The 26903-nt window shown below is 47.1% G+C and overlaps 1 protein-coding gene across 3 annotated transcripts in view; it reads right to left on the bottom strand.

The window, feature by feature from the left end:
- Positions 1-8025: 8025 nt before the first annotated feature.
- The window catches only part of KCNIP3 (potassium voltage-gated channel interacting protein 3), a 783111-nt gene continuing 764233 nt past the window's right edge, over positions 8026-26903 (bottom strand). For all 3 annotated transcript variants that reach the window (XM_086943324.1, XM_086943326.1, XM_086943325.1), the window contains one exon: positions 8026-10047. In XM_086943324.1, the coding sequence (XP_086799450.1) occupies positions 10000-10047 (48 nt within the window). In that variant the 3' untranslated portion in view covers positions 8026-9999. The remainder of the gene's footprint in view (positions 10048-26903) is intronic.

Here is a 26903-nt window from a genome sequence, read left to right as displayed (position 1 = left end):
GGGCAGTACAGGTCATTGGCAGCTTCAGAGTACTGGGCAAGCTGAAGGAGGAGGAATTGCTGCACTTGCTGTGAACAATACCTGTTTTATCAGTGTCTCTCTGCACAGAATCATCGCCCCTCGATGTCCATGGGTTAGGTGGACATTCCTCTCCTCCAGAGAGAAGGAGAAAAGGTTGACCCCAATATGTCACCACTGCCAGATGTCTCGTTATATTTTTTCATGCACTTACACAACATATAGTGTAAACTAATCTAGGGTTGCATGTGTTTCCATCTGGAGGGGGCCTGGCATGACAGTTCAAGGGCAACTTTTCTTTTTGGAGCTGGACCAAGGATGGTTTGCCTATAGCAGGTCTGCATTTAGAACAGCATAGTTGACTAAAAAAAAGTGAACTGGAATTATCAGTGACTGAGATTAATTCAAGCACTCCATACATCACCTTTTTGTTTTCTATAGTAGAAGCAGCTAGAGGTTTGGCAAAGGCAATGTGAACTTCTGGAGTACTCTAGTGCTTTTGATAAGGAGAGCAGTAACCACCTATGGACCAAGCTGGGGGGAGGGGGAGGGGTCTGGAAATGCAAAGAGTTCTCCTTAGGCTGATCCAAAGGCTTTCAAAGCGAACTTATGTTTTATGTCAGATAAGAAGCTACTGCTGAATTTGGGTTCTCAGTTTTATATAAACAGTAGATATTCAGAACACAAGTCCTACGGTTATATTTTTAAACCCTTGGCTTATTTTGGCGGGGAAGGCTTCAAGAGACTCCAATGACAGCATGTGCCTGTATAGGCCCTGACACAGGGGCTCTGTAAACAACAGCAAAGCAAGCATTATAGGTTGCGTTCTATTGATACAGAAACCCTACTACATATTTTATTCATTTGCCCTGATTAATCGCCCTTGGAGGAAATATTTGCAGGGTAAATCACCTATAACATTCAGACTAGGACTACTTTGCTTGATTTATTAAATAAAGGTGACAATAACAGATATGTGCTCTCATAATAATTTTTAGAAACAGTTCTGAGATTAATAGTAGTCATAACTTTAAATATCCTAAGCGTGCTGAGAAGATGGATACATTTTGTATTGTCCCACTCTGGTGATGGACAGAGATGTTCATTTCTGTTTGGCGTGGGAAGGATTAGTATGGTTAGGAATTATGTGGCAGTTTTTTCTAATGATGTTATGTATATTGGTATTTGTTTGATTGTATATTATTTTAGCCCGCTGTATGAACCGGACATTAAAGGCCTGTTCGGATTGGGCCTTTAACAAGGTAGTCGACCTTTAATGGCTGGTATTGCCTGCTATGGAGGGCTATTAGAACATTCTACCTCATAAGGGCGGAATGTCCTAATTAAAAAAAACAAAGGCCTTTCAGAGCCCGGGGGGGGGGGGGGGTGGGGGGAGGGGGAGGGATTGAAAAACCCCATGGCTCAGAAGCGTTTGTTTCACATCTATTGTTGTGAATGTTAAACAGATACCAGCTGTGCGCGGGGCCACAGCTGTTGGATGTTAAACAATCACAGGAATAGCTGTGAAAGAAGACTGAAGTAATCCCCTCGTTCTCCCTTGGCTCAGCTATATGGTTTTCCTCACATTAAGCCAGGGAGATTCAGGAGCTGAGCAGCATTCCCCCTGCCTCTTTCTGAGGCTACATGGCACTGTGAACTATGGGAGGAGGAAGGGGTGGGGGGGCTCATGTGTGGCCTGTTGCTTAGGTTCTGCCTTTTTAATTTTCTCTTCCCATGCCATATATTTTGGAAAGGCAGGGAAAAGAGGCAGAGGCTGTGTATTAGGACATTGTAATGTTGACAGCACTGGACCTATACCAGTTTATATAGGCCCCTGCTGCTGCATTGTCTTCAATGGTGCTCTTAGCATTCCAATATTCTAATTGTTTTTATTTTTATTGTATTTGCAATAATATGTTTGCAACGTGAAGCAGTAAAGCACTGAACTTGTTGCTCTGCTGCTGTGTATGCACGTCTCTGTGTGTCTGTATGTGCTCACACGCATATCTGTGAGTGTATACATATGAGTGAGGAGTATGTGAGTGTTGTACCTCTTGGGTATCAAAAGGATGATGACCATTGCCAAGCTGTGGTAAAATACTAGTCACTATGGCATAATACCCAACCCTGGCCCTATTGTGGTAATTCATGGCAGCTCGTGGGCATCCACAGCTTGCTGGCTATCGCTAGCCTAATAAAAGCATACCTTGTCACAATGGTGGCAATTCTTGGCAACTTGTATTAATTCCTAAAAGCATACCCATTTTCCACCCCTGGTAAAATGTTAGCAATCGTATAATGGTGTTATTTCTTGACAATTTGTGGGTATCCATTGTTTGATATTCTCCCCTGGGAAAATGCTGGACCTGGTGCAATGGGGCCATTTCTAGCAACTTGTGGGCAGGTCTGGTACTCCGTATCATGTCTTGTGGACTCTCAATGGTCTGCCCACAGCTTAGGTCACATCAGCGCGCTTTAACTGGTGAGTTCAGGTTGATTCATTAATTATCTTAATCCATGATCCTAGATCCTATAGAGTGATGGCTACACCAGAAAAGTCTGAATGATTATTTATTGCAAATTGACCCTTGAGGAGAACTCCCAAAACAGATGTCCGGTGCCCTGATGGTGAGAAAGGTTAACTCTGTTGGCTCGTACACTGGCTGCATGTCATATCACCTGCATGTCGTGCAGCTCCCTGAAGCTCAACTCATACAAGACAGCATTCCCGTTACTTGCTAAGGACAACAAGCAAGAAATAGTATCAACCTGGCTCAATGACCTGCGCCTTGACAGCTTTGAACACCAACTTTCACTGAATGCCAAGGCATGTGTATTTACCTTGGACTCCAACCTCACCCTCCAGAAGTATATTGCCAAAAAACAAGGATTGTTTGGCATAAGCTCACTCTTCTAAAGAATATGAATCTTTTTCTAACACAAGCTGACTCCAGAACTGCTGCTCAAGCAATTCATACTCTTGCATCTGGATGGGGGTAAAGCTTTGCTGCATGGCCCCCCAGACTCCACACTAGAAACCCTTATAGGCATCTTCCACTCCAAAATAGGTCTCATCCTGAGTTGGAAGAAATATGATCACATCACCCCATCCTGATAGAACTCCATTGAATTCTCTTGCCAGCTCATGTGTATGTTACGTACAGTCTCATCTCTAGTGGCGCACTCACAGCCTAGAGAGTACGAAGTGTAAGAAATGTATAAAAAGCAGAAAACAAACAGACAGTAGCCCTTTGGATCTACGCACCCAGGATTTGGAACAACATCCCTATATCCATAAGGGATTTCCCAATAGAGCTCCAATTTATGGAAGAGTTGAAGACTCTCCTCTTTACAGATCACTACATCGCAAAGCAGCATTGATCCAATAATCAGATACTTCTCATACCACTCATTGATTGTATGCTTGCCTTTGACCCTGTACAGCGCTTTGTTGCCTTTCCGCTAGGTTCACAAATTTCACATTTTTACAAATGCCACATAGTTACAAACATAGGTACATAAAATGAGGTGGCTGAACTGTTGGTGGTCTTTGGTTGTTTTCGGTGTTAAATGTGGTACTTGAATAATGCTGTTGTTACATGGTTTAGCAAAGGTTCCTAAGGGGTATGTAGACTCAAGCTTCTTTTCTCCCAGACCAATTGCTGGATGAAAAGCAGACTTTACATGCCTAGTCGAGGTGATACAGCAATGATTTCTAGTTAAGGGGGGTGCCAATGAAATTAATACTACATACCCTAACATGATTATAACTGATTTCTGGTTGCCAAGTATAATACTTCCCTATATCTTATTGAACTTGAAGGAAACCTATTGTAGTTACTTGTATAAAGGTACCAAAAGCACTTACGGTGGGGCAAACAAACACCCCATATGACAGATCAGCCATCGCTAGGTGTTCTCTGTGGTAAACCTGATTTCCTTTTTTACCATTTATGCAAGTTACTCAACTTTTGCCAGGTGAAAAGATTCATGACTTTGGGTGCAACACTGGCTTTTTCTTCTTGCTCCCCTACTTTAGCGGTTGAGATTATTTCACATCAAAATTCAAAGGTTTGTAAGTGTGCAACACAATGTATTGTGTTTTCATGTTGACTAGTACACTTCTATACATGTTGAAATATATGTTTGGCTACAAGAGTACCTTTCAGAATTGAGGGTAGGTGTGCTTTTGGATGTCCTTTATTGAGGCGAGTTTGTTTGTATGTTGCTAGATCATCATGTTAGGAGGAGATGCACTCGCCTCATTAAATATATATTCCTATCACTCCCTGTAGCCTAACATTCTGATGTTTGCCTGGTGGTATGACTGGTGCATCAACTTGATTTAACATGTGATTGGTTGGTGTCTATGTCAATCTTTGGTTTGTGCATTTTGCATACATGAGGGAGAATGTAGGTATCACCTGCAGTGTATCTCTAACCTGGAAAAAGAGGTTGGATTTGTCAGGTTGCTGTTCTATAAGACACTTGAGGGGAGGGTCTGCTATGAAAGTAATCTGCTTTCACAGTCCAGGCAACCCTCAAAGGATTTAAGTGCTAGCAGTGGTATGATTTGGTGTCTAGTTTCTGCCTCTACAGGAGTTGCTGTATCTTTTCCCTGAGGTTAATGAGTGCATATTTAGGAACTGGACGAGGACAGGTTCTCCTCTCCCCTATTACCTATATATAGCCATGAGCTAGGTAACCAGTGAGTCAGGCTTCGACTTCGATTTTTGCTTTCCTTTCCCGCTCCAGGTCTTAATGAGGGTGACAAGAATGCTATGAGGTAATTTATCATGAGGGGATCTTCATGTGTTCCTGGTCAGGCATTCAGTCACCCATTGTTCCTGTTGGACTTGGCCCTTATGGCAGGTTCACCCCTAGACTTTTTGCTTTAAATGGTGACCTGGTGATGGTGATTTTTGGGTTCTACGCACTTTCACTGTGTCCCAGTGGAAAGTGCGTGCGCACTGAGTGCATGTGATGAGATAGGCCTGCCCTCCCATAGGAATGCATGGGGAATGTATGTGTCCCTGGTAGTTCCTGATGCGTGGGGTGTACAGGTTGGAATTTGATATGTGCGCACTTGTGAGAGTGAATGCTTCGCAATGGTGTGTGTTGCATGAGTGTGTCATATGTAGAAGTGCCACTTCTAGGAGTTGGCATATTAATATAAAATATGCCTGGCGTGTGATTGGCTGGAGCTGGCTGGTGAGCCTGGCTCCAGGAAGGCTGGGTGGGTCTGCCCGGTGGTGAGTGTGAGATTAGCATGAGTGATGTGTGGGAGGAGTGTACCTGTGTCCTGGATGGGCTGGGTTTTCCCCACACAATGCTGGCTCCGCCCCCCTGTGGTGTGACTGATGACCCTAGCCCTGCCAGTGAAAGAAAGGGGTGGTTGGGCCATCAAGGGTACTCAAGGACCAGCTGCGACTGGGTCTGCCCCCACCCTGTGCCAGAACAAAGGATTTGGTGTATAAAAATGGGGCTGTGTCCCCACTGAAGTTGTTCTCTTCCAGGATCCTGAGGGGGCTGCTGCTGCTGTTGCTGGGCCAGAGGACCGCCACTTGTGGTGTCTCCCTGCCTGGAGACCCAGTGAGCTGGCTCTGGGCCCAGCCTTGCCCCCCTACCTGCCTAGAAGGACTTTTGCTGGACTTTGTTGTCCTATAGCGCCTGGGGGCACTGCATATGATTGATAGCGCTGGGAGCGCTTTTCTTTCCCCTTCTAGCGCTTAGGAGCGCTGTATTTTACATTTAGCGGAGGGAGCGCGTTAAATTGCCTTTGAGCGCTGAGGAGCGCTTTGCCTGCCTAGCAAGTGCCCACCTCGCTTATTTTTGATTAATTTGCCCCTGGCAGGTGCCCATCCTGCCAGGGACCTTGCCACTATACTTTGAGTTTACCTCGAGGGAGCCCACTCCTCGGTAAACTCATCCCCCGCCTAGAAGCGCCGGAGACGGGCCGCCGCGCTGCCCGCGACGACCCGGAAGTGTTCCTGCCAGCCGGCCAATCGGAGAGCGGGCCGACCGGAAGTCCCGCCCCCGCAGCCGCGACCCGGAAGTCAGGCAGGTCGGAGGCAGGACAGAGAGGCAACCGGAAGCGGACGGGAGGCCACCCCGCGCTCCGGTGAGGGCAGAAGCCGGCGTCTTTCCTTGTCCCCCCCAGGCTCCCAAAGCGAGGAAGAGCCCAGGAGAGAGAGGGGAGAAGTCTGCAGCGAGCCCCGAGGAGCGGGAGCTCTCGTGAAGCAGCCGCCTGCCAGAGACCGGTGAGTGGGGCTCTGAGTGAGGCGGTTGGGGGGTGTGTCGGGCACGCTTTCGGTGCCGCCCCCGTGACCTGGGCCCCCTTCTCCCTTCCCGCTGAAGAGTGACCTGGGGGCATTGGTGCCTTTAGAGTCCCCCGATTGGGACTCCAACAAAGAGGGGGCAGTCTTTCTTTGAGCCACGAGGCTCATGGGGCAATTTCGAGTTGAGCCCCCCAGAGGGAGGGGCCCCACCCCCGCTGCCGTTGCTGCCAGAGCCTGGCGAGGCTCCCGATCCAAGGAGCCCAGAGAGGCTCAGGGGGCAGTTGTTTAGAGCCGGAGAGGCTCTACCTTGTCGGGGCACATTGTCGGTGCCCGCGCCCCCCCCTCTGGTGTTCAGAGCCTGCGAGGCTCAGGGGCATTTTCTGTTTGCGAGCCACGAGGCTCGAGGGGGCGATTCTTAATTCCAGAGCCCAGCGAGGCTCAAAGGTGCCACATTCATGTTCAAGAGCCCATAGAGGCTCTAGGGGAAATTCTTTTGGCCAGAGCCTGCGAGGCTCCAGCGTGTGGCCACATCCTCCTCACTTCACAGCTGCCCAGCACTTTGTGGGCAACTGCCACGTTTAGGCCCTGACATTGGGACACAGGGACAGTCACAGGTGGTGACTTGTGAGTTTGGCGCAATTGTTATTGCTATGCACCTCTGAATGTATTGTTGATGCATCATGTGTTTTCCCTCCTTACACCTCTGAATGAATGTTATGCATTGCATCATGTGTTATGTTCTTACACCCCTACAGGTATTGTAATACTTAGGTGGTTGTTTTCTCCCTAGTGCAGGTGGTGCTAGTGAGGTCCTGGTTACCAGTAATTACTGGTTGTGTGCTCTATTTTTATATTTTGTGCTACAGTAATTTACATTCTAAGTGCTATTTCTGAAAGTGTTACTTCTGATTCCTGACAGTGGTCCAGGTGGCCCTGTCTTGTAATATCCCCTGTAAATTCTGCCCGTGCCCCTGGCACATTGTAAAGTGTGTGTTTTATCTAATGTGTTTTGGTGTAATACAAAGGCTATTTTTATATATAACCTTGTGTGGAGTTTCCTTTGTGGTGGGCCTTGGGTGTTGTTGCTGGGGTGCGTGCGCAAATACTTAACTCATATCGCCTCCAAGTTTAGCCTTGCTGCTCGCGCCACGTTACCTAGAGGGTGAGCGGGGGTTATCTTGGCGTGTAACTCCCTTGCCCTGACTTAGGAGTGGTGGTCTCTGACTGACTTTGGCGCAAGCCCTGGCCAGCCAGGGATCCCATTTCTAACGGTTCCCAACTTTGAGACTTAATAACATAGGGCCATACATTCTGCTTTGATTTGTTCTTGTTAAAAGTGCCACTGTCGATTCACCCTAATGATTGCAGCAAGGTGGAGGGACATATGTATTGAACACCATTTGATGCACCCATTACCTTCGACCTTCACAATGTAGAAGCATATTCTAAGGCTCTCTTTAGCACCCAATAACCTTTTCAAAGTCTGGACAGCTGATATGAAGAGAATGATGGATGAACAATTATCCACATTTTGTGCTACATATGTTTGTAGGAATAGTTGCAAAATAAAGCCAGCACATGTCTTACATGCAACAGTACATTGAAGGCCTCTGTAATGAATCTATAATCTGTAAGTGTGGTCCTCTGACATGCGTGCCCCAGTCCCCATCATCTTGTTTTCCAATCATGCCCCCCCCCCCTGCCACAAATTACACCGCAGAGAAGAGTCTACTTTATCAAGCTTATTTTATTAAAATATACAGTGGCTGACTATCAAGTATTGAGAGATCTGAGATCCAAGGACAGTCCTGTGCGAGAGGTGCTGTGAGTGGTGATGGGGGAAAGGGATTTGAAGAGCGCTGGTTGCGCTCCGTGTGACAGGGGCAGAAGTCTCCTTGTGTAAACATGCGGCCATTCCATATACATACACATCAAGAGGTAACAAGTGCAAACTCACAGCATCCAGAGACGTCTTTGTGGTCTCAGTGCAACCTAGGGTGAGAGCGCCAGACTCCACGGCTTGTCAGTACTAGGAAGGTAGGGCAGTGTGTTTGTCAATGAGGTGAGACAATGCCAGAGTGATGGCCTGGCCAGAGACTAGGCAAGCCATATTCTCAGGACCAGCAGGGTCCAATAAGCATATGATCCCTATGCTGAGGGACTCTGTTCCAAGGAATAGGTAGAAGGTCGCCAGAGTCCACAAACTATATGATGACGATGCTTAGAGCCACTGGTGTCAAAATATGATTGATCTTTACTGTCACAGCCATCAACATCACAGACTATGTGATCCCTATGAGTAGGGTCTTTATGGTGCAAAGAATATGTAAACGGTTGGGCTGGGGAGCCCAGTGTCCGAAAACTAGGTGGTCACCAATAATAGAGCAGCGGTTCCACAGATGAAGTGGTACCGATACTAAAGGTCACCGAGTTCCTACTACCATGTGATGCAATGCCAAGGCAAACTAGGGCCTGAAGGATGAGGTGACCCTTGAGATAAGGGCAGCTGAGATCAAATGTCATGTAATCTCCATGCTGATGGGCACGGAGATCAAAGGCTACGTGATCCTCATGCACAGGGCCAGCATGTTCAATGGGCTCACTCACCTCCGTCAAACTGAGTCACTAGGGCTTAGTGGCTTTCAAGCTGAGGCCTAGTACTGGCAGAAGGTTGTGCTTTTTTAAGGGTCACAACACATTGTAGTGGCTTTAATTCTTCATCGGTTGTAAACAATTTAAAAGACAAACAATGACAGCTGGCGAGAGTCTTACGACCCAGAACCACTGTGTTATGAAGGAGAGAGAGGTCGAGGGAAAGGAAGAGAAAGTGGTTGAGGGGGCAGGAGAGGAAGGGAGAGCGAGCACAGAAGATTCAGGTAAACGATTGGGAGCAGTACTAACTGAAGGGCCTGTAGAAGTTGGAGTAGTTTAGAATGTGGGTGAGGGAGTAAAAATAAGGACTTTTTTAAAGAAGGTTGGCTAAGGGTCAAAGTGGTAGCTGGAATGTGAAACAGCAGGATAATATATGAAGCAAGTTTGGGTTAGAAATGGATGGAGATGGACATTTGGAAATTCATGGAAAGATTAGGGTGCGCATGCCTTCCACATTCTGCGATACCATCTTCCACGAATCTGTCTGGGCCTTTGTCAAAGGTGTGCTGTAGAGAGAAGTCATCAAAACCCTGAGCAAAGTGGAAGGAGGTTCTAAGTGCAGGCCTTCTTTGTTATTCAGCCATTGTGGACACACTGTTTGGAAGCCTGTGAGAGAGGGAAAAACCAGTCCTCTACTGCCCGCCTGGAAATATTTGTGCTTTAAAAGAGAGATGCAAGACCACACGCAACACCTCTTCTCAGTCTACTGTGATGGTTCTTCAAGTGCTGACCCTAAGCGTCTCCTCCTTTTCCATTTCCTCACTGAGAACATTTACATTTTTTGATATAAAACAGTTTCTATCATAAAGATGTGCTTAAAGAGTAGGAGGCTGGGGTGCAGAAGGAAGAGAGTGGTGTTTCTGCCTTCCTTCCAACCTCCAAAGTGCAAAGGGGGAGGTGGACATACAATGCCATCCTGACAGCAAGGTAAGTGTTCCAGGCAATCCTGTGAGAGAGGACGGTGGTTGAGGAGATCCTGAGTGCTGGGCTGGAAATCATCATCTTTCACTGTGCTGGAGACATAACCAAGACGATGGGGCTCCAGACGTTCCTAGATCACGTTCTCAAACAGCTGCATGGAGCTCATGATGGTCTCATCCTGAAGGGGAACGAAGTACAGGTCAACTAAATGAGTTGATACAACCTAGAAACTTACAGTACAAGCTAAACATTGTAGGGTATTTAAAGACATGCAAGTTCATCTGCTCTACTCATTATTCTACTATGTTTTAAATTATGAATCTGGTTGTTTTGATTTGCATTTACCTCTCTTTGTCTAAAGGAGTTGTATTTCAGTTATGTCCTCTCTTGGTCTACATTTTGTACAGGTGGTTTGCCTTTCTGGATGATGTGACTCTGTTCTCCCTTTTACCTGCCATTTTCCCCTACTGCAATACTAGTGAGTAATAAAGAACAAGTGCCTTATCTGGTAGAGACAGTATCTAGCTGCAGATTCCTTACCTTTGAATTTTTCCAGGCGTCAGACTGAATCTGGAAGATTTTTCATGAGCAATACACCTGCGCGGCTGTAGGTGATGTCATTCGGCTCTGCGTAGCGTCTTTCACGCCGTAAGTGACATCCGTGTCACTTATATAGGCACCACCTTGGCACGCTGACGTCAGTTAGTTTTCACAACTTTCCACGCCAGAAGTGTAGAGCCATGAAGTACACCAACACCAGTGTGTCCAAAAGGGCCCTGAAAATCTGTCCGCATAGCAGGGAGGATGGGTGGCTCTGTAAGGAATCTGTGGCCAGATATTGTCTCTTCCAGATAAGGCTTTACAGAAGGTAAGTAACTTGTTCATCCGACAGAGACACCTAGCCACAGATTCCTTACCTTTGAATAGATACCCAAGCAAGGCCATCCCTGGAAGTGAGTCTGCAGACAAATTTAGACTAAGAGGTCCTTCAGGACCAAACAGGCAAATTGCCCATCCCTGTGGACCTGACTGTTCAGGCAGTAATGCTTGGTAAATGTGTGCAGGGACGCCCACGTTGCTGCCTGAAAATATCCAGGACTGGAACTCCACAGGCTAACACAGTGGTTTCAGCCTTAGCTCTGGTGGAATGAGCTCTTAAGGCTTCAGGAGGCTGCTTCTTTGCCAGTGAGTAGCAGATCTCGATGCAGAGAATGACCCAACGAGAGATGGCACGCTTCTGCACCACCCAACCTTTCTTCACACCAACATACCTCATAATCAGTTGGTCATCCATGCAGAACTCACGTGTGCGCTAAAGGTAGAATGACAACGCTCTTTTTGGGTCCAGGCAGTGGAGTTGTTCCTCTACTTTATAGGGATGTGGAGGAGCATAGAAAGTGGGCAAGGTGACACATTGGCTGACATGAAATGGTGTTACCGCTGTTGGCAGGAATGAGGCCCTAGTGTGGAGCACCAGTTTGACAGGAAAGATGATAGAAAGAGAGGCTTGGATGATAAAGCCTCCTGCTCACTCACCCTCCTGGCCAATGTCATTTTCACAAGAAATGCTGTTTGCTAGTGAGCAGGCGGAGGGGGCAATTGTGTAAAGGCTCGGAGGGAGCCCACATCAGAAATGTGAGAACCAAATGAAGGTCCCACTGAAGCATGGTGAAAGTGGAAGGTGGGAACATATGTAGAGGACCTTTTAGAAATCTATTTATATTAGGAGGGTTGGCCAGGCAGGCACAAGGAGGCAGACAGGGCAGAAAGATACCCTTTTAGAGGGCCCAGAGCAGAGTCCCGTTAGGCGATGGTCACAATAAAAAACAAAATATCAGAAAGGGAGGCTGAAAGAGCATTAATAGACTTTTCTGTACAATATGATACAAACGTTTTCCATTGTCCGGCGTATATCGTCTTGGTGGAGGGACACTTGGCTGCCAGAATAACAGACTGCTTAGTCTCCACACAGAAGGCAAAGAGTTGGTTGGTTTGAGTAGAGGACCTCGCCTGCTGCTGTGACAGAAGATCCTCCAGAAGGGGCAGGCTGATTAGCGAATCGATGCTCAAGTTCATAAGCTCAGATACCGGATTCTCCATGTCCAATCCAGAGCTTCAAGTATAAGTTGGGCCCAGTTGTTTGACCTTCTTGAGAACTCTGGGCAGGAATGGTATGGGCGGAAAGGCATACAGGGCTGAGGTCCACTTGAGATGAAAAATATCTCCAAGCAAAAGCCACCTTGGAAACTCCAGCACGCAAAACTGTTGACATTGCACGTTCTAAGCAGAGAACAAACCATGGCTCTCCCCACTGCTGAAAGAGACTTGCGCCTCCTGAGGATGGAGACTCCATTTGTGACCAGCTAGGCATGAACAGCTGTGTTCATCTGCCATGGTGTTCAGGTAACCTGCCAGGCATTAAACCATCAGGGTTGAACCCTGCTGTTCCAGAGATGTCCAGAAAAAAGAGTCCACAACCCCACCTTGCCCTGTTTGCTGCAGTACCACATGGTGTTGGTGTTGACCGTGAACACCTGCACTAGCCTTCACTCGATGGAGGTTAGAAAAGCGTTCAATGCCAGTCGGACCACACGGAGCACCAGCATGTTGATGTGGAGTCCGGAATCCGCTGGAGACCGGAGTCCTCTGATCTCCACCTTTCCCAAATGGCCACTCCATATCAGGAGTGATAAATCTGTCATTACTGTGAAATCTGGATGGGAAAGGGATCTGTGGCTGACCAAATTGCAGTTTGTTAGCCACCACTGCAGCTCCTTTCCCTATGAAATCTGCACCATTTCAGAGAGATTACCCTGATGCTACATCCACTGGTCCCTCTGCAGAGGCCAAATGTTCCATTTGGCATGTGTCACTAGCAGGATGCATGCGGCCATGAGGTCCAGCAGCCCCAGAGTCAGTTTCACTGAAGCATCAATATCCTAACCTGAATATCTTGAACCTGCCACTCGGGAGGATAAGCCTGAAACTGCACGGTGTCCAGAACAGGTCCAATGAAAAGGAGCATCTGAGACGATGACAACAAGATTTCTGGGTAACTAAATCAACCCTTGTAGGCTTGGGCAGTGAATAATGTGAAAAGAGGGGGGATTGCTACAAGGGATTTTGTTTGTTGAATATTTCAAATAGTTTATCAGATAAATCTTAGAGGTTAGTTGGCAACAATCTACCTCACCTGTATCCAAAAGGATAAATCCAAGCAATGTCAATATTGAAAATCATAAATGAAAAAACTGATTTATCTGAGAAAGCACACAGAAGATCTTGTTTATATGAAAATAAATTTGTATTATTTCATTAGAATAGGTTCAAGGGGATACAATGAACAAATCAATCTAAGCAAAAATTGCAATGAACAGATGTATAATTGAATAAACAAATCAGTTCAAAACAAGACATCAACTCCTCAAAGAAATAGAAAGAATAACTGCAGTCAACAATGAACAGAAGTTACTCCTAAGAAAATCAATTGCTTCGGAGTTGATGACAAGGTAGACGTTTCGGTCTTTCTTGCTTCAGTCTATAAGACCATCATCAGGACAGTTTGTATTGTAGAAGAAGCCCCCTATTTAAAAGCAATACGATACAATTACCAAATAATATTGTATGTCAAACAAAAATATATCAACAATCAATTAAGAAGATAACCGTGCGCGTTACGCTCTCTGATCAAGTTCTAGGGTGTTTAGTTCAGCATTTTACAGCTTGTTACAGTATACTCTTAAAAAACAGATTTCAAGTTGATGCAATGTTACATCTGCATTTCAAAACCTGTCAAGAACAATCGTTCATTATATCATTCATGAAGGAATTTAGACTTACTTCTCAATTTGTGAGAGTATTGTTTAGCCGGATTGAAACCGAAAGGGAATATCAGTCAACTCGTCAAGGAAAACTGTTAAAGATAGAGGAACTTGGCCCTCTCGTACTTCATTGCCCGATATCCACGGCAAACATTCAGAGATCTGCCTCGCTTAAGCAGGTTTCTAGACCATTAGTGCCTTGATGCGTTATAGAGGCAGGCTGAAATTTATACATGTCATTGCAAAATATGCATCATTGTCCATTCTGCTACAGTAATTATACATGTTCCACGATAGCAGAGAAGAAACTTTGTTTATTTACATGCCGTGTAGATCCGGTATAAATACATCGGATTTTTGCTAATTGGGCTTAGCTTCCGTTTTCAAATTATATGCATACTAATAAGAGGCAGTGACAGCTTAATATAGAAATACCAACACGTCGTGTTGACGGTGGCATTTTCAGTTCCGAGCCTCTGTAGCGCCGTGCATTTGTTTAGAAAATAGCTACAACTGCCCCAGTGTAGTAAGTTGCAGCATGAACTCGTACTATACATAAATAACAGCGCAAGCCTAATACAAATTAGTTCAATGTACAAGTATAAGAATGTCGTAAGAGACGCTATCAGTTGGCATTAAGCTCGAATAAGAGGAGCTGAGCACTTAAATAAGACAGCTATTTTGCAATTAGATGTAGTGAGAGCAATACAGGACTCTCTTCATTAATTCCTTTCCAGTAACAGGGTCCATTGATGAACTGCTGAGTCTCTCCACAGTATAATCTGGATTGTGGACCAATAAACATTTTGCAGGTACGCAAATATTTGAGTCCACGCAATAGCCAGGAGGATGCCATATAAATCAACAATTACACAATATTTTCCCCTATCTTTAACAGTTTTCCTTGACGAGTTGACTAATATTCCCTTTCGGTTTCAATCCGGCTAAACAATACTCTCACAAATTGAGAAGTAAGTCTAAATTTCTTCATGAATGATATAATGAACGATGGTTCTTGACAGGTTTTGAAATGCAGATGTAACATTGCATCAACTTGAAATCTGTTTTTTAATAGTATACTGTAACAAGCTATAAAATGTTGAACTAACCACCCTAGAACTTGATCAGAGGGCGTAACGCACACAGTTATCTTCTTAATTGATTGTTGATATATTTTTGTTTGACATACAATATTATTTGGTAATTGTATCATATTGCTTTTAAATAGGGGGCTACTTCTACAATACAAACTGTCCTGATGATGGTCTTATAGACTAAAGCAAGAAAGACCGAAACGTCGACCTTGTCATCAACTCCGAAGCAATTGATTTTCTTAGGAGTAACTTCTGTTCATTGTTGACCGCAGTTATTCTTTCTATTTCTTTGAGGAGTTGATGTCTTGTTTTGAATTGATTTGTTTATTCAATTATACATCTGTTCATTGCAATTTTTGCTTAGATTGATCTGTTCATTGTATCCCCTTGAACCTATTCTAATGAAATAATACAAATATATTTTCATATAAACAAGATCTTCTGTGTGCTTTCTCATATTAACCTGTTTTTTTCATGTATGATTTTCAATATTGACATTGCTTGGAGTTATCCTTTTGGATACAGGTGTGGTAGATTGTTTTCAACTAACCTCTAAGATTTATCTGATAAACTATTTGAAATATTCAACAAACAAAATCCCTTGTAGCAATCCCCCCTCTTTTCACATTATTCATCTGAGAAGATGTCAGGTGTGACTTCGGCATGTTGATAGTGAACCCCAGTTAATGCAGGAGGTCTGCCTTGGTCTGGAGGTGGGAGACAAAAGTCTGGGGGGAGCCTAGCTTCAGCAGCCAGTCATCGAAATAGGAAAAGACAGGTATCCCGATCTGCACAGATGAATTGCAACCATCACCCTCACTATGTTTAACACTTGTGATGCGCTGGTAAGGCCAAAAGGGAGCACTGAAAATCCTCATGGCCTAGGGTAAATCACAAGTATCACCAATGGGCAGGTAAAGCGGGGATGTAAAAAGGAGTATCCTGCAAGTCCAACACTTCTAACCAGTCTTCTGGTCCGGGCAGACAGACCTAAGTCAATGTAAGCATCTTGAATTTCTCCTTTTTGAGAATGTAGTTGAGGGCTCGGAGATCTAGGATAGGACAAATGCCCTTTTCCTTTTTTTGAGACCAGAAAGTAGGGGGAATAGCAACCAAAGCTGCCATCTTGCGCTGGAACCTTCTCTATGGCTCCCTTGGCCAAAAGAGCCATGACTTTCTCATGGAGCAGGGACACATGATCCTCTGTCAGCTGGTAGTAAGATGGAGGCATGGAGGGAGAAGTAGTCTCAAAGGGGAGGGATAGCCCCTTTGGACAATCTGCAGAATTCACCTTTCCAATGTTATGGTGTGCCAGTGGTGGAGGTGAGGGCGAATCCTGCCACCAACAGGATGCCTATGATCTTCAAGGGCAAGATTCAGAGGGTCTGGAGGTTGGAGCTGCTGAGCAGGGGATGGTGTCTGTACCAGACCGCTTGCTACCTGACTCACGAGATCAATATGAACTGCACCCTTGTCTACACAAAGGCAGAGAAGAGTGTGTGGCTTGGTGCCTGGAATAGAGTTGGTGCAGTTGAAAACCCCTTCCGTGACCACAAAAGGAGCGAAAGGCAGACTAGAGATGACGTGGGGCAGCCGAGATGCACAAGGACTTGGCCATAGCCTGCGAGTCCTTAAAGCGCTCCAGCGCCGAGCCTGGTCTCCGAAGAGATGGGTGCCATTAAAGAGCATGTCCATGTGGGCAGCCTGGGTATCCCCAAAAAACTAGACGTTCTGAACCAGGCGTAGTGTCTGAGAGCCACCTTCGACGAAGCGCTGTGGCCAGCGAGTCGGTCGTGTCCAAGTCACAGTGTGTAGTGAACTTTGCTGCGTCTCTTCCATTTTTAACTGCTTGGTAAAGAACTGCCCAGGCCTCCTCCGTGACTTGTTGCATCACTTGCACAACCATTTCCCACAGCTTGTGGGAATAACTGCTCAATAAGCATGTGGTGTTTACTGACTGCAATCAAGGCTGGCAGAAGAAAACGTTTTCTTTCCCAAGCTGTCAAGTCTCTTGGATTTCCTATCCAAGGGAGTAGCAGGGAATGCACCACGAGAAGTGGAGGCTTGGACCACCAACTTCTCTGGGGTAGGTTGTTGGGTGAGGAAATGTGGGTCCCATGGAGCGGGGCGGTGGCGGGCAATCGTCCTATTCACAGGAGTCCCTGTCCTGGCTCTGGAGCAGGTCCCCAGAAGGATGCTGGTGAGAGCTTAGTTGAACTTGAGCAGGGGTTCAGAGGAGGTTACTCCCAGTTGCGGGACCTCTGTCAAGATGTTAGTCTTGACTGCCACAAGTGCAACTGATTGTCGAGGACCTCAGCTGCCCTTAGCACCACCATTGCATATGTAGCTACCTCCTTCATAACCATGGTAGGGGGAGAAAGAAAGCATGGCAGTATCTGGTGACATGTCCAGTTCGCTGGTTTCACCCAGTCCCTCACACCAGTCCATATCCTGCTCATACTGGTATTTGAAGGAGTCCAGTGACCCCTCCCATTTCTCACTGTGGCCGAGCCCTTCAGAATAGGGCTCAGGTTCCAACCTAGGACACAGGGATCCTGTCGGCGCCGGAATCCGTGTCAGTCAACACAGCTCCATGTCGTTGGGGGAACACAATGGGAAGGTCACAGTGGCATGACTGGTGCCGATCTGCATCCATGACGGAATCCATGGGGGTCCATCAGATCTAAAGCTGCCAGCGTGGAACCAGATGGGGGGGCCCCCTCCGAACCCCACATGGCCCAAAGGCGCACCGGAGGGGTCAAGCCTCTCAAAAATGAGAAGTATGGCCTAATAAAATTCTTTAATTTGAGAGGGGGTCACTACGGCTTTTGTAAAGCTGAATAGGCATAGAGTTGGCCCAGGCTCAGGTTTCATGGAACCAGGCCCTAAATGCTGATGTTCCTTTGTTGCATCGGCTGACAAACGAGAATAAGCTGAAGCGCACTTTGATGTTTTGTGTTTCTTGTGCCTCTTACCTGCGTGTCAGGATGATTATGAGTGTGACGTAGAGGACTGCAAACTCTTGGGACAGTCCTGAGACCTTCCTCTTGAGCAGGTCCGTGGTTTCCACGGAGTTGCATGCTGGGCCACTGCAGCTTCAGGGACGGCTCACTGAAAGCCTTTCACGCAGTGGCCCAGCAGTCGGAGCACGACTTGGAGTCGTGGTCGCACTCCAGACATCATAAACACACAAAGTGTAGGCCCGTCACTAACATGGCGCGATAACAGAGGACAATAGGTTTAAAAACTGCCTACCTCGATGACATCTTTGACACACCAGGAAGAAAATACCTCAAGAAAGGTCAACAGAACGTCACAAAAATCGAGAGAGGGCTAGATCTTCTCTCAGATCAGCGATGGCTGCCACAGAAAGGCAGTGTGGCGGCTGGTCACATTTGAAAGAGGTAGGGCGTACAAGTCACAGGCAGCTCAATGTGGCGAGCGAGCTTGACCCTATGAAGGGTGGTTCACTCCCCCAGAAAATGTTGAAATGAGAGCGGGCAAATGGTGCATTTTCAAGCACATTTCAGAAAGCGGTCGGATTCGAGAGAAGCCATCCGGAACCGACAGCTGAAGGGAGCTGCTGTGCAGGGGGTGCTCTGAGAACAGAAGCTGGTGTGCAGCAGCCCCGTCCCTGCCAGCCGTGTGCCAGAAAGGCCAGTTAAAGCTACTACAGCGCTTAGAAATTGCCGAATTGCCAAACAAGGGGGTCCCGAAAAAGTTATCTTACACCACTAATGCACACACATTTGATCTAAACTGCACTCCAAAAGGTCTCCCTTTTCACATAGTAACTATGAAAGAAGGGAAAGAATCTAATTTGAATAATTTAGCCGAGGCTCTTGTGCCCAAAAAAAAGAAAAAAACCAAGGACTCCGAAAGAAAAACGGGGGGAAAGGAGAGCTTGCACATTTAAAAAATAGATCTTATTTTTGTCAGAGAAGCACCATTCTCGAGTGGAGTAAAGAACAAAAACTTATGCGAAATCTTGAAAGGACAACTGTGGTTCTTTGAAAGCCACGAGGATAGCTGGCTAGCCGATAATCTCACCAAAATATGTTGATAGAAATATTGCGTCCTGCACACACGGATTCTCACAGTAAACAGTGTTGAGTCATGTGCACAGAAAAGCGCTGCAAGATTGTTAATTATTTCTATCTTTCCATCACTGGAATTAACTAATGTTCTGGTCTCCTCGGCCCAAATGAACATATTTCAGCAGTCAGTGTTTGCGCGCGCGCTGTACAGGAGCTTCCCACAAACAGACATGCATGCTTAGAAGACAGGGGGTACGCCAGGGCTCGAGTCGGGGTACCACGTGGGTGGACGGTGTCCCCCCACTTCTTTTACCGGGTTTTTACTGGGTGGACACTGTCCCCCCCTGCCCAAAAGCTGGACTTCATTCTTTGGCCTCTCTGGGGCGAGATCCGAGCTCATTCAGAACGCTGCTCACGCCCTGGCTTCTCTGATGCAATCGCATCTAAGGGGTGAGAGAGGGGAAACAATGAGTCTGATGGTGCAATCAACCTTTCGTGACGTCACTTCCTGTAGCGACGTCACTTCCGGTGACAGCGTCCCCCCACTTCCTTTTTTAGGTTTTGCCTCGCCAAAAAGATGCGCTCTGCGCATCTTTTTCGCGCAGGCGAAAACCTGATGAGAACTGTAGTGTGGCTTTGGGTCGGCCCTCGTCATTCATTGGCTGGCTCCATAAATGGAGCCTAGCCATTGGACGAGGGGCCTGTCCGTCAATGCCGGACCAGACACGGGGGCGTTCCCGACATTCTTTGGCTTTTGCCGACGTCACGCGACGTCAGGCGAAAGCCGGGAACGCCCCCGAATCTGTTCCGGCATTGCCGGCACTTCTGCGTCTCTCCTCCCCCGTTTCCCGCCCCGTGACTGGCCGGCCGGCCAATCCTAGCGCGGCCGGCCGGAAGTGCCCGCCCCCGGCAGCCCGGGGGAAGAAGGAAGACGGCAAAAAGTATGGCGGCGCCCGCGGGGCTCCCGTGGCCTGGAGGGAACCCCGGGAGATGCGGAGGACGTTGCCGGTCTCCCATGCCGAAGAGGGAGACCGGAGAAGTGCCAGAGAGATTGCCGCCGTCGACGTTGCCGGTCTCCCATGCCGAAGAGGGAGACCGGAGAAGTGCCGCCGTCGCAAGGTGCAGGTGAGTCGATTTGTTTTTTTTTTCCGTGGACATATTTTATTTCCTGCTGGTTGGCGTGTGTCGGTGGCTCGCGCTTTCAAATAGCCGAAACCGCCTAAGTGTCTCCGTGTGTACGTAGCCAGACATCTCCAAAACCAAGTCTGAACTTTACTTACTTGACTTGAGTCTGAAAAAAGGGCAAACAATGAATGCGTGTGCCTGCTTTAGAAGCCTGTTTATCGCGCTTTCACTTCTTCTTCCCTGGAAACCGGTAACGTTTCCGTAAAGTGTACTGCGTTCAAGTTTAGATCACATGCTGTAGTGTAAACAAACTCCTTGCCTGAAACACCAGGCAGCAGTAACAGGGTTACAGCTAATTTGCCTTGTGCTGTTGTCTGTTTTCTTCGTGTCAACCGTGGTCCCGGAGCGAGTTTTTGCTGAGCAACAGGCATTGCAAGTACTTTTGATTACAATCCAGCTCTTGTCTATTAATGTTGTGGGGATGGGGGTTGGTGTTCAGTCGGACCCTCGTGTTGCTGTTTTGATTGTGGCTCGAGGATATAGACACACATAGCTCTATCAGTTAACGAGAGACCTCCTCTTTGCGTGATGTTGAATTGCCCTTCACTCTGAAAGAAATTATTTCTTTTTAATGAAAATTGAAGCTGCTGTTTCTTGTACAGGGCTAAAGGTTCATGGTCCTGGGAAAGAATGGCGTGTTCCAGGAAATCTGGTCTGTAGCGCACGCACCGCTGCTATCACCAGTAAGTGTGTATCAGTTGTGAGTCAGCACTCGAAGATCGCAAGTTGCCAGGCGTCAGAAGCTCATGCAGTCGTTTCTATGTCAGTTATAGTTGTTGTTGGAAAACTACATTTTTTTGCCAGGAAAAGCCAAACGTCTTGTTGTACACGTGCATTTCGCCATGGCAATAAATACACAACCACACGTTCCAGAATTCCCAGGTAAACAGTCCCTGGAAACGAATCCACACCTGACGTGACCACTTGAGATCTGTCATCAGGCGTTGCCTGCGTTTTTCACTGTTATTCTGGAAATGCTCCACTTTGAGTCACCGTGTTTATTAGTACATTTATCTGAATTTTGAAATGGATAAAAGGACACATTCAGCGTGGAGCAGCCACCGCCCCCACCCCCCCCCCCCCCCCCCCCCGAAAATTACTTCACTGAATGGGAAACGTTATTTTAAGCAGAATAGGGAATAATTTTACCCGGGGCGTGGTAGTCGCGCTAGAAATGCAGCTTTTTTGGCAGGCACACAGATAAAAATAAACAAATCCGGCTTAAACAGTAATGTTGTTGTTGGCAGCTTTTTATTAAAGTGCGTTTTGCTTTGTGTCCTCGGCGAAGTGGTGTTCTTATCTCTGTTGGTGGCGTGTTATCTCCTGTTCACATCCTGGAGGACGTCCCAATCTGTGACAGTCTTCCTGTGGTTTGCAGTCCAGTTTTGCCCACTGTGTATTGTTGTGCATTCACCTACTACGACAGTTTACTTTGTATGTTCAGTGCTTCAATTCTTTAGCTTCTATTGCTGGGTTTAAAAAAAATATCTTTTCATATTCTCGGTTATTGTACTTGTGTTTACCGCGGATATATCAGTGTGCCTCACTTAAGTGCCATTTCTTAGCTAAACTGCTCTTTAAAATTGGAGGCTAGCGCAGCGTACGAAGGGGGTGTTGAACGGCTCCTGTCAGGATTGGGAGGTGGGGGCTGCGTCATGCGCGCGCAGTTTATTTTTCCGGGTATCTCGCGCTCTCCAGTGACGCCGAGATTGATGGATCGAATACAGACTGCGCAGAATGATAACTAATGCACACCAGAAGGGTCTGGTATCCTCTGTGGATGAGATCTAAAGCCCTGTGACTCGCATTAAATGTAGCATACTTCTGCTCTGTGTGGGGGGGGCTCTGTGTGGGTGTATGTGTGGAGGGCGCTGTGTGGTTGTGTGGGGGGGCGCTGTGTGTGTGTGGGGGGGGCTCTCTGTGGGTGTTTGTGTGTGGCATTTGCGAGAGATTAAGCTATTGGCATTGTAAATGACAATGCCATTTATTTATGTTAAAAAAAACATAAATAAAAATAATGTCAAGAGCAATGCCAATAGCTCTAACTTTAACAAAGGCAAAACCATTGCATTGTAAATGCTTGTTTAGGACTTGTGCCTTGGGGTACACAAGTTGTTTCCTTGAAGTATAAGCATGGGACCGACCTGTAAGGCTGTCATGCTAATGCAGCAGTGAAAGCGCCGAAACCCTCCCCGAGAATGATTTGTAAAGAAGTATTGGCTGTTTGTCACCTCGAGGCTGCGCAGTGTCTCTTCAGGAATCCTGTAGACAAACTTCACAGATTCAATTTCTACCTTCCCACCTGCCTGCAGCCTTTGCCCCACCCCTTGCCAACTCGTCACAGGGTGGGACCAACCCTCCCCATGACGAGTTGGAAATGGGTGGGGTAGTCTGCTCTCCACAGCCTGATTGACGTGAAGCCCCGGGCACTACAGGGCTTTATCCTGAAGCGCCCGGGGCTAACTTTACCCTCACGTCATCAGGGGGTGGAGACTCATCAGGGGGTGGAGACGGATCCTTTGGTCTATGTGTTTGCCGAGCTGATGACCTCACAGGCCTCAGGTCGGTGAGCTCGTCAGCCCGGCAAAGAGTTTTCCCAGTGTCACTCAGCAGCAGTGACTCAGGCTGGCATTGTGCACTGCTAATGGCCCCAACGCAGAAAACAAGGATGAATACTATTTACCGAATTTAGGTGAGCGCAGCCTCAGCCTGCATTTTTAAAAACATAAATTAGCAACCTTTGTTTTTATTGTGGAGATAGTGATCGGTGATGTTAACAAATGTAAAGGGGGCGGAGCCCCGACGCCCTGTACGAGAAACCGCCACTGCAGAAAGGAAAGAACTGCCGTCAGCGTGTCGAGGTGGCACCAATATAGGTGATGTGGACACACTTGCGGCGCACATAATGGCACACGCAGCTGACCGATGCCATCTACTGACGCACAGGGGTACTGCTCATGAAAAATCCTCTGGATCCAGTTTGACACCTGGGGACATTCAAAGTAAGGTATCTGGTTAGATGTCTCAATCTGATAAATTATTCACTATTAGTAGAATGAAAAAAATCTAACCCTCGCAGAAAGCAAAGGTCAGTCAGCAGTGACATCTGTCAAATGGCTGGAGCATGCGTAGGAAGGTGCCATCAGAAAGGTTGTCTGGGGCTGGCGAAGTCGCAGCCTTGGTATCAGGTATCTGCCATACCTCAGGCTCCACTTTTGTGACACATTGCAGCATCACCAGTGAAGGTAACCCCAGGCACTTAAGGTTCAGCTCTGTAGTGTCCTTGGCTACATGTCAATACGCCCGTCACTTCACACTCTCTAAACTCATCACATGGTACAATGGGGTTAGTAAACCCCAATGACCACCCTCTACTCTGACGAGTTAGGAGTGGGTAGGACGAAATAGCATGAGGCGGCAGGGCATCTTCCTGCAAGCGTGAGACTGCACATTGTATCTGTGTGGCATATGCACTGCACATGCTCAGTCTTTTAGTTTCCTTCTTCAGTGCTTGAGATATGAAGGAGCTGTGTGCCTGCCCTAAGGTGCCAGATACTTCCAGCAGCAAAGGAACCGAATCAGACCACCACTAGCACCCGAGCATTACTAAAACAGTGTTCTCAAATGTGTGTGTGCATGAAGGTCAGTCTATGTGTGTGTATTTGTTTTGAGAGAGACCAGATGTGCATGTGTGAAAGTGAGCAACATTGAGTGACTGACGGAATGAGTGAGTGAGAAAATAACTAAGACTGGGTGAGAATGAATGAGAGACTAAGTTGTGAGTGCAAGTGAATAAGTGTGTGAGGCACTGCATGAAGGAGCATGAGTGAGAATGAACATAAGTGAGCATCAAAGTGAGTATGAATGAGTGAGAACGAGAGTTGGAGAGTGTGAGGTAGGAGAATGTGTGAGAATAGAAGAGTCAGAATTAGTGTGAAATTGAGTGAATGTGAGGGTCAGTGAGTTAGTCTGTGTTATACTAGTGAGTCTGCTGCTGGCGATGGCATGCTTGAGGTAATTCTTGGTTGACATAGGAACCCATGGATAAATGCTGATACTTGCTTACTCGAAGTAATTCTTGGCACACAAGCATCTGTAGCAAAATGCAGGCTCTGTCATACTACAGTTAATACTTGACGTATGGGACAGCCAATGTAAGATAGTGGTGCTGGCATACTAGATGTCATTCTTGGTATATTTGGCATCCGTAGGAAAATGTTTTCACTGTATTTTGGAAATAAGTCTTGGCAAAAAGAGAGGACAACCATGGCATATGGAGGGATAGGGATGGCTAAATAGGACAAAATGCTGTCCCTGACATACTCAAGCTAATTTGTAACAACTGGGTCATACAGGGTATGCATACCGCATCATTGGAAAACTTCTGGCACTGGCATATTCTAAATAATTCTTGGCATATGGGATCCCCCACTGTAAAGGGACAGATCCCATTACAAAAGGTTGCCTCTGGCACAATGGACATAATTATTGACCTATGGGGTGTACTTACAGTACAGTCAGCTCATGCGGCGTATCAGGCTTCATAAGTTTGGCACTCTAGGAAAGTAGATGAATATTTATTGACTGCCCTATCGAAGCTATGACTTTTTAGCACATTTATGTGAAAATGGTGCTCGAACATGCACAGTTTGATCCAATTTCTTCACAGTTTTCTAAAGGGAAAAATCCCTTCTTGACTGACTACAAGAAGGTAGACTCACTCACTGGAATTTGGGGCAAGCATTAGTTCTCACCAGTTTCATTGAAATGAAATAGAATCAATGAAAAAAATGGCAAGTAGATAGTAAGGATTGTTTTGAATATTTAGCTTTGTATGTCTGATTTAATATTAATTTTTAGTTCTTGTTTCCAAGTTAAATAGAAGTTCGGCTCTGTACCGGAACTGTTCCAATTGAACAGGTTATGTAAAATTCCCCTGAATGAAACTTCATGAAAGAGGATTGTAGAAACCTGTTCGGATGAGTCTCTTACCAATGCTACTTTTAAAATTGGTATGTTCCTGAGTGTACATATATATATATGTAAAGCTGTAATAATGGAGGGGCATGGTCTGGCCACACGCCATGATGGCTGCTTAATCCCGGAGCTCCGTGCTGTGAGGATCCCCAGACGGCGACAAAATACTTTCTCGGGTGTCTAACCTGCACTTAAACCTTGACTCTAGGCAGCGCAACAGATGGAGATCACTTTGCTGTGACTATTTTGCTGAATGATGCCCGCAGGTGTCGTTTTTTTTCTACAAAGACCTGAGCACGGGCTGAGGAGCGGCAATTTGTGGCCTGCACGGAGCCGAGTGTAGCGTCGGGCCTCAGGCCCACATGGTGTGGAAACAAGGACACAGACACACTGATCGTATGGTTCGATAACTGGCCACGAGCACGTGCACCCGGGCCCTTTTATTGATGGGGCCACGTCACTCGTGGCACCCGTGATGGATGGGTGTGGGGGTGCAGTGTGTCCAGCCCTCGAGGGAGTGGCTGAGATTACAGCTTCCTGCGGGACACTAGAACGTGTCCCGCAGGACACTACATTTCTTTCCAACTTTATTAAAGAACAAATAAAATGTTAATCCAACCAGTGGGGACAAAACGGTTAACTAAAACACCACAGGATCCATCAGTCCTCTGAGACAGGTAGCAGGAAGCCGCCAGACGTGGGCTTATGAATCTGCCTGCAGCAGGACCTTCTCGGTTGACACTTGGAGTTTAACCTGAAAGGTTCAGGACACGACTGCTGACTTGGAGATGTCCGCTGCATAGCGACAGTTCACTTGTGATGACATGTCTTGCATGACTTCCCTTTTGTTGACGTCGGTGATGGTCTGTGGTGAATTCAAACAGTTCTTTCAATGGGATGCGTCATGAGCATGGACGGAGTTCATGGTGACGGTTCCTGGAGGTGTTGCCTGAGCACTTGTCTCTGTGGACCCTTTTGGCTGTAACCACTGAGCAGTCGGTGGGGCAAAGTTTCTTTTCACTCTCCTGTCTGGAGAGGCCCATTGCCGGGGTTGCTGCGGGACTGCAGGAAGGCTACGCTGGGGCCACTTGTGTGCCGACTGGGGCAGCTGCAGGACCACGTACGAGCCTTTGCTTGGTCGCACGCACAACCCTCTAGGGTGGAGGTGGCTTGGCCGATGCTTGCTCTCACTACCGCGGTTCAGGGGTGTGCCCGGTTCACAAGTAGCCTCTGGTCTCTTCTCTCGGCTGGTGTGGCAACAACGTGTGACTCCAGTCCATCGATACTCTGGGAGTGGTGTTTGACGCATGTGGTGATGGCTGGCGTGATGGCGGTTGCCAGCCATGTGGTGACTCAGGATGACAGGTGGTGGTGACGTGCTGGCAGAGTTGGATGTCAGGAGGGACTTGGTAGCCCTGTGCCTCCGCATTGCTGAGGTTGAGTTTCAGTGACGGCGTGACACGTAGTGTCTGGATCCTCTCTTGCCTGGCTCGGGGCCACTGCGGACTCCGTCTTGAGGCAGTGTGAGGAAAGACACTTGATACCGATCTTCACCCATGGCATCTGCAGTCCGGAGCAGGGATGCCGTTTGACTTAGACTGCTGACACTCTGCGGTGGACGATCGTCTGGGGACGTGTTGGGATGATACATGGTTTGCGTTTGCTGTGACTTGTGTTCGGCTCTCCCGTGAGGCTGTATCCAGGGACGCCGGTTGACGCTCACCTGGGGAAACTTTGGGATGATACTCGGTCTGCGCTCGCTGCAGCTTACTCTTGGTTCTCCCTTGAGGCTGTATCCGGGGACGCCGATTGACGCTCACCTGGAGACGCATTGGGATGAGACTCAGTTTGCGCTTGCTGCGGCTTACTCTTGGTTCTCCCTTGAGCCGGTGTCCAGGGACGCCGATTGACGCTCACCTG

This window comes from Lissotriton vulgaris, chromosome 11 (assembly GCF_964263255.1).
Source record: "Lissotriton vulgaris chromosome 11, aLisVul1.2, whole genome shotgun sequence".
NCBI lineage: Eukaryota > Metazoa > Chordata > Amphibia > Caudata > Salamandridae > Lissotriton > Lissotriton vulgaris.
Note: the sequence above shows the minus strand (reverse complement) of the source record. Positions and strands in the feature narration are given on the sequence as shown.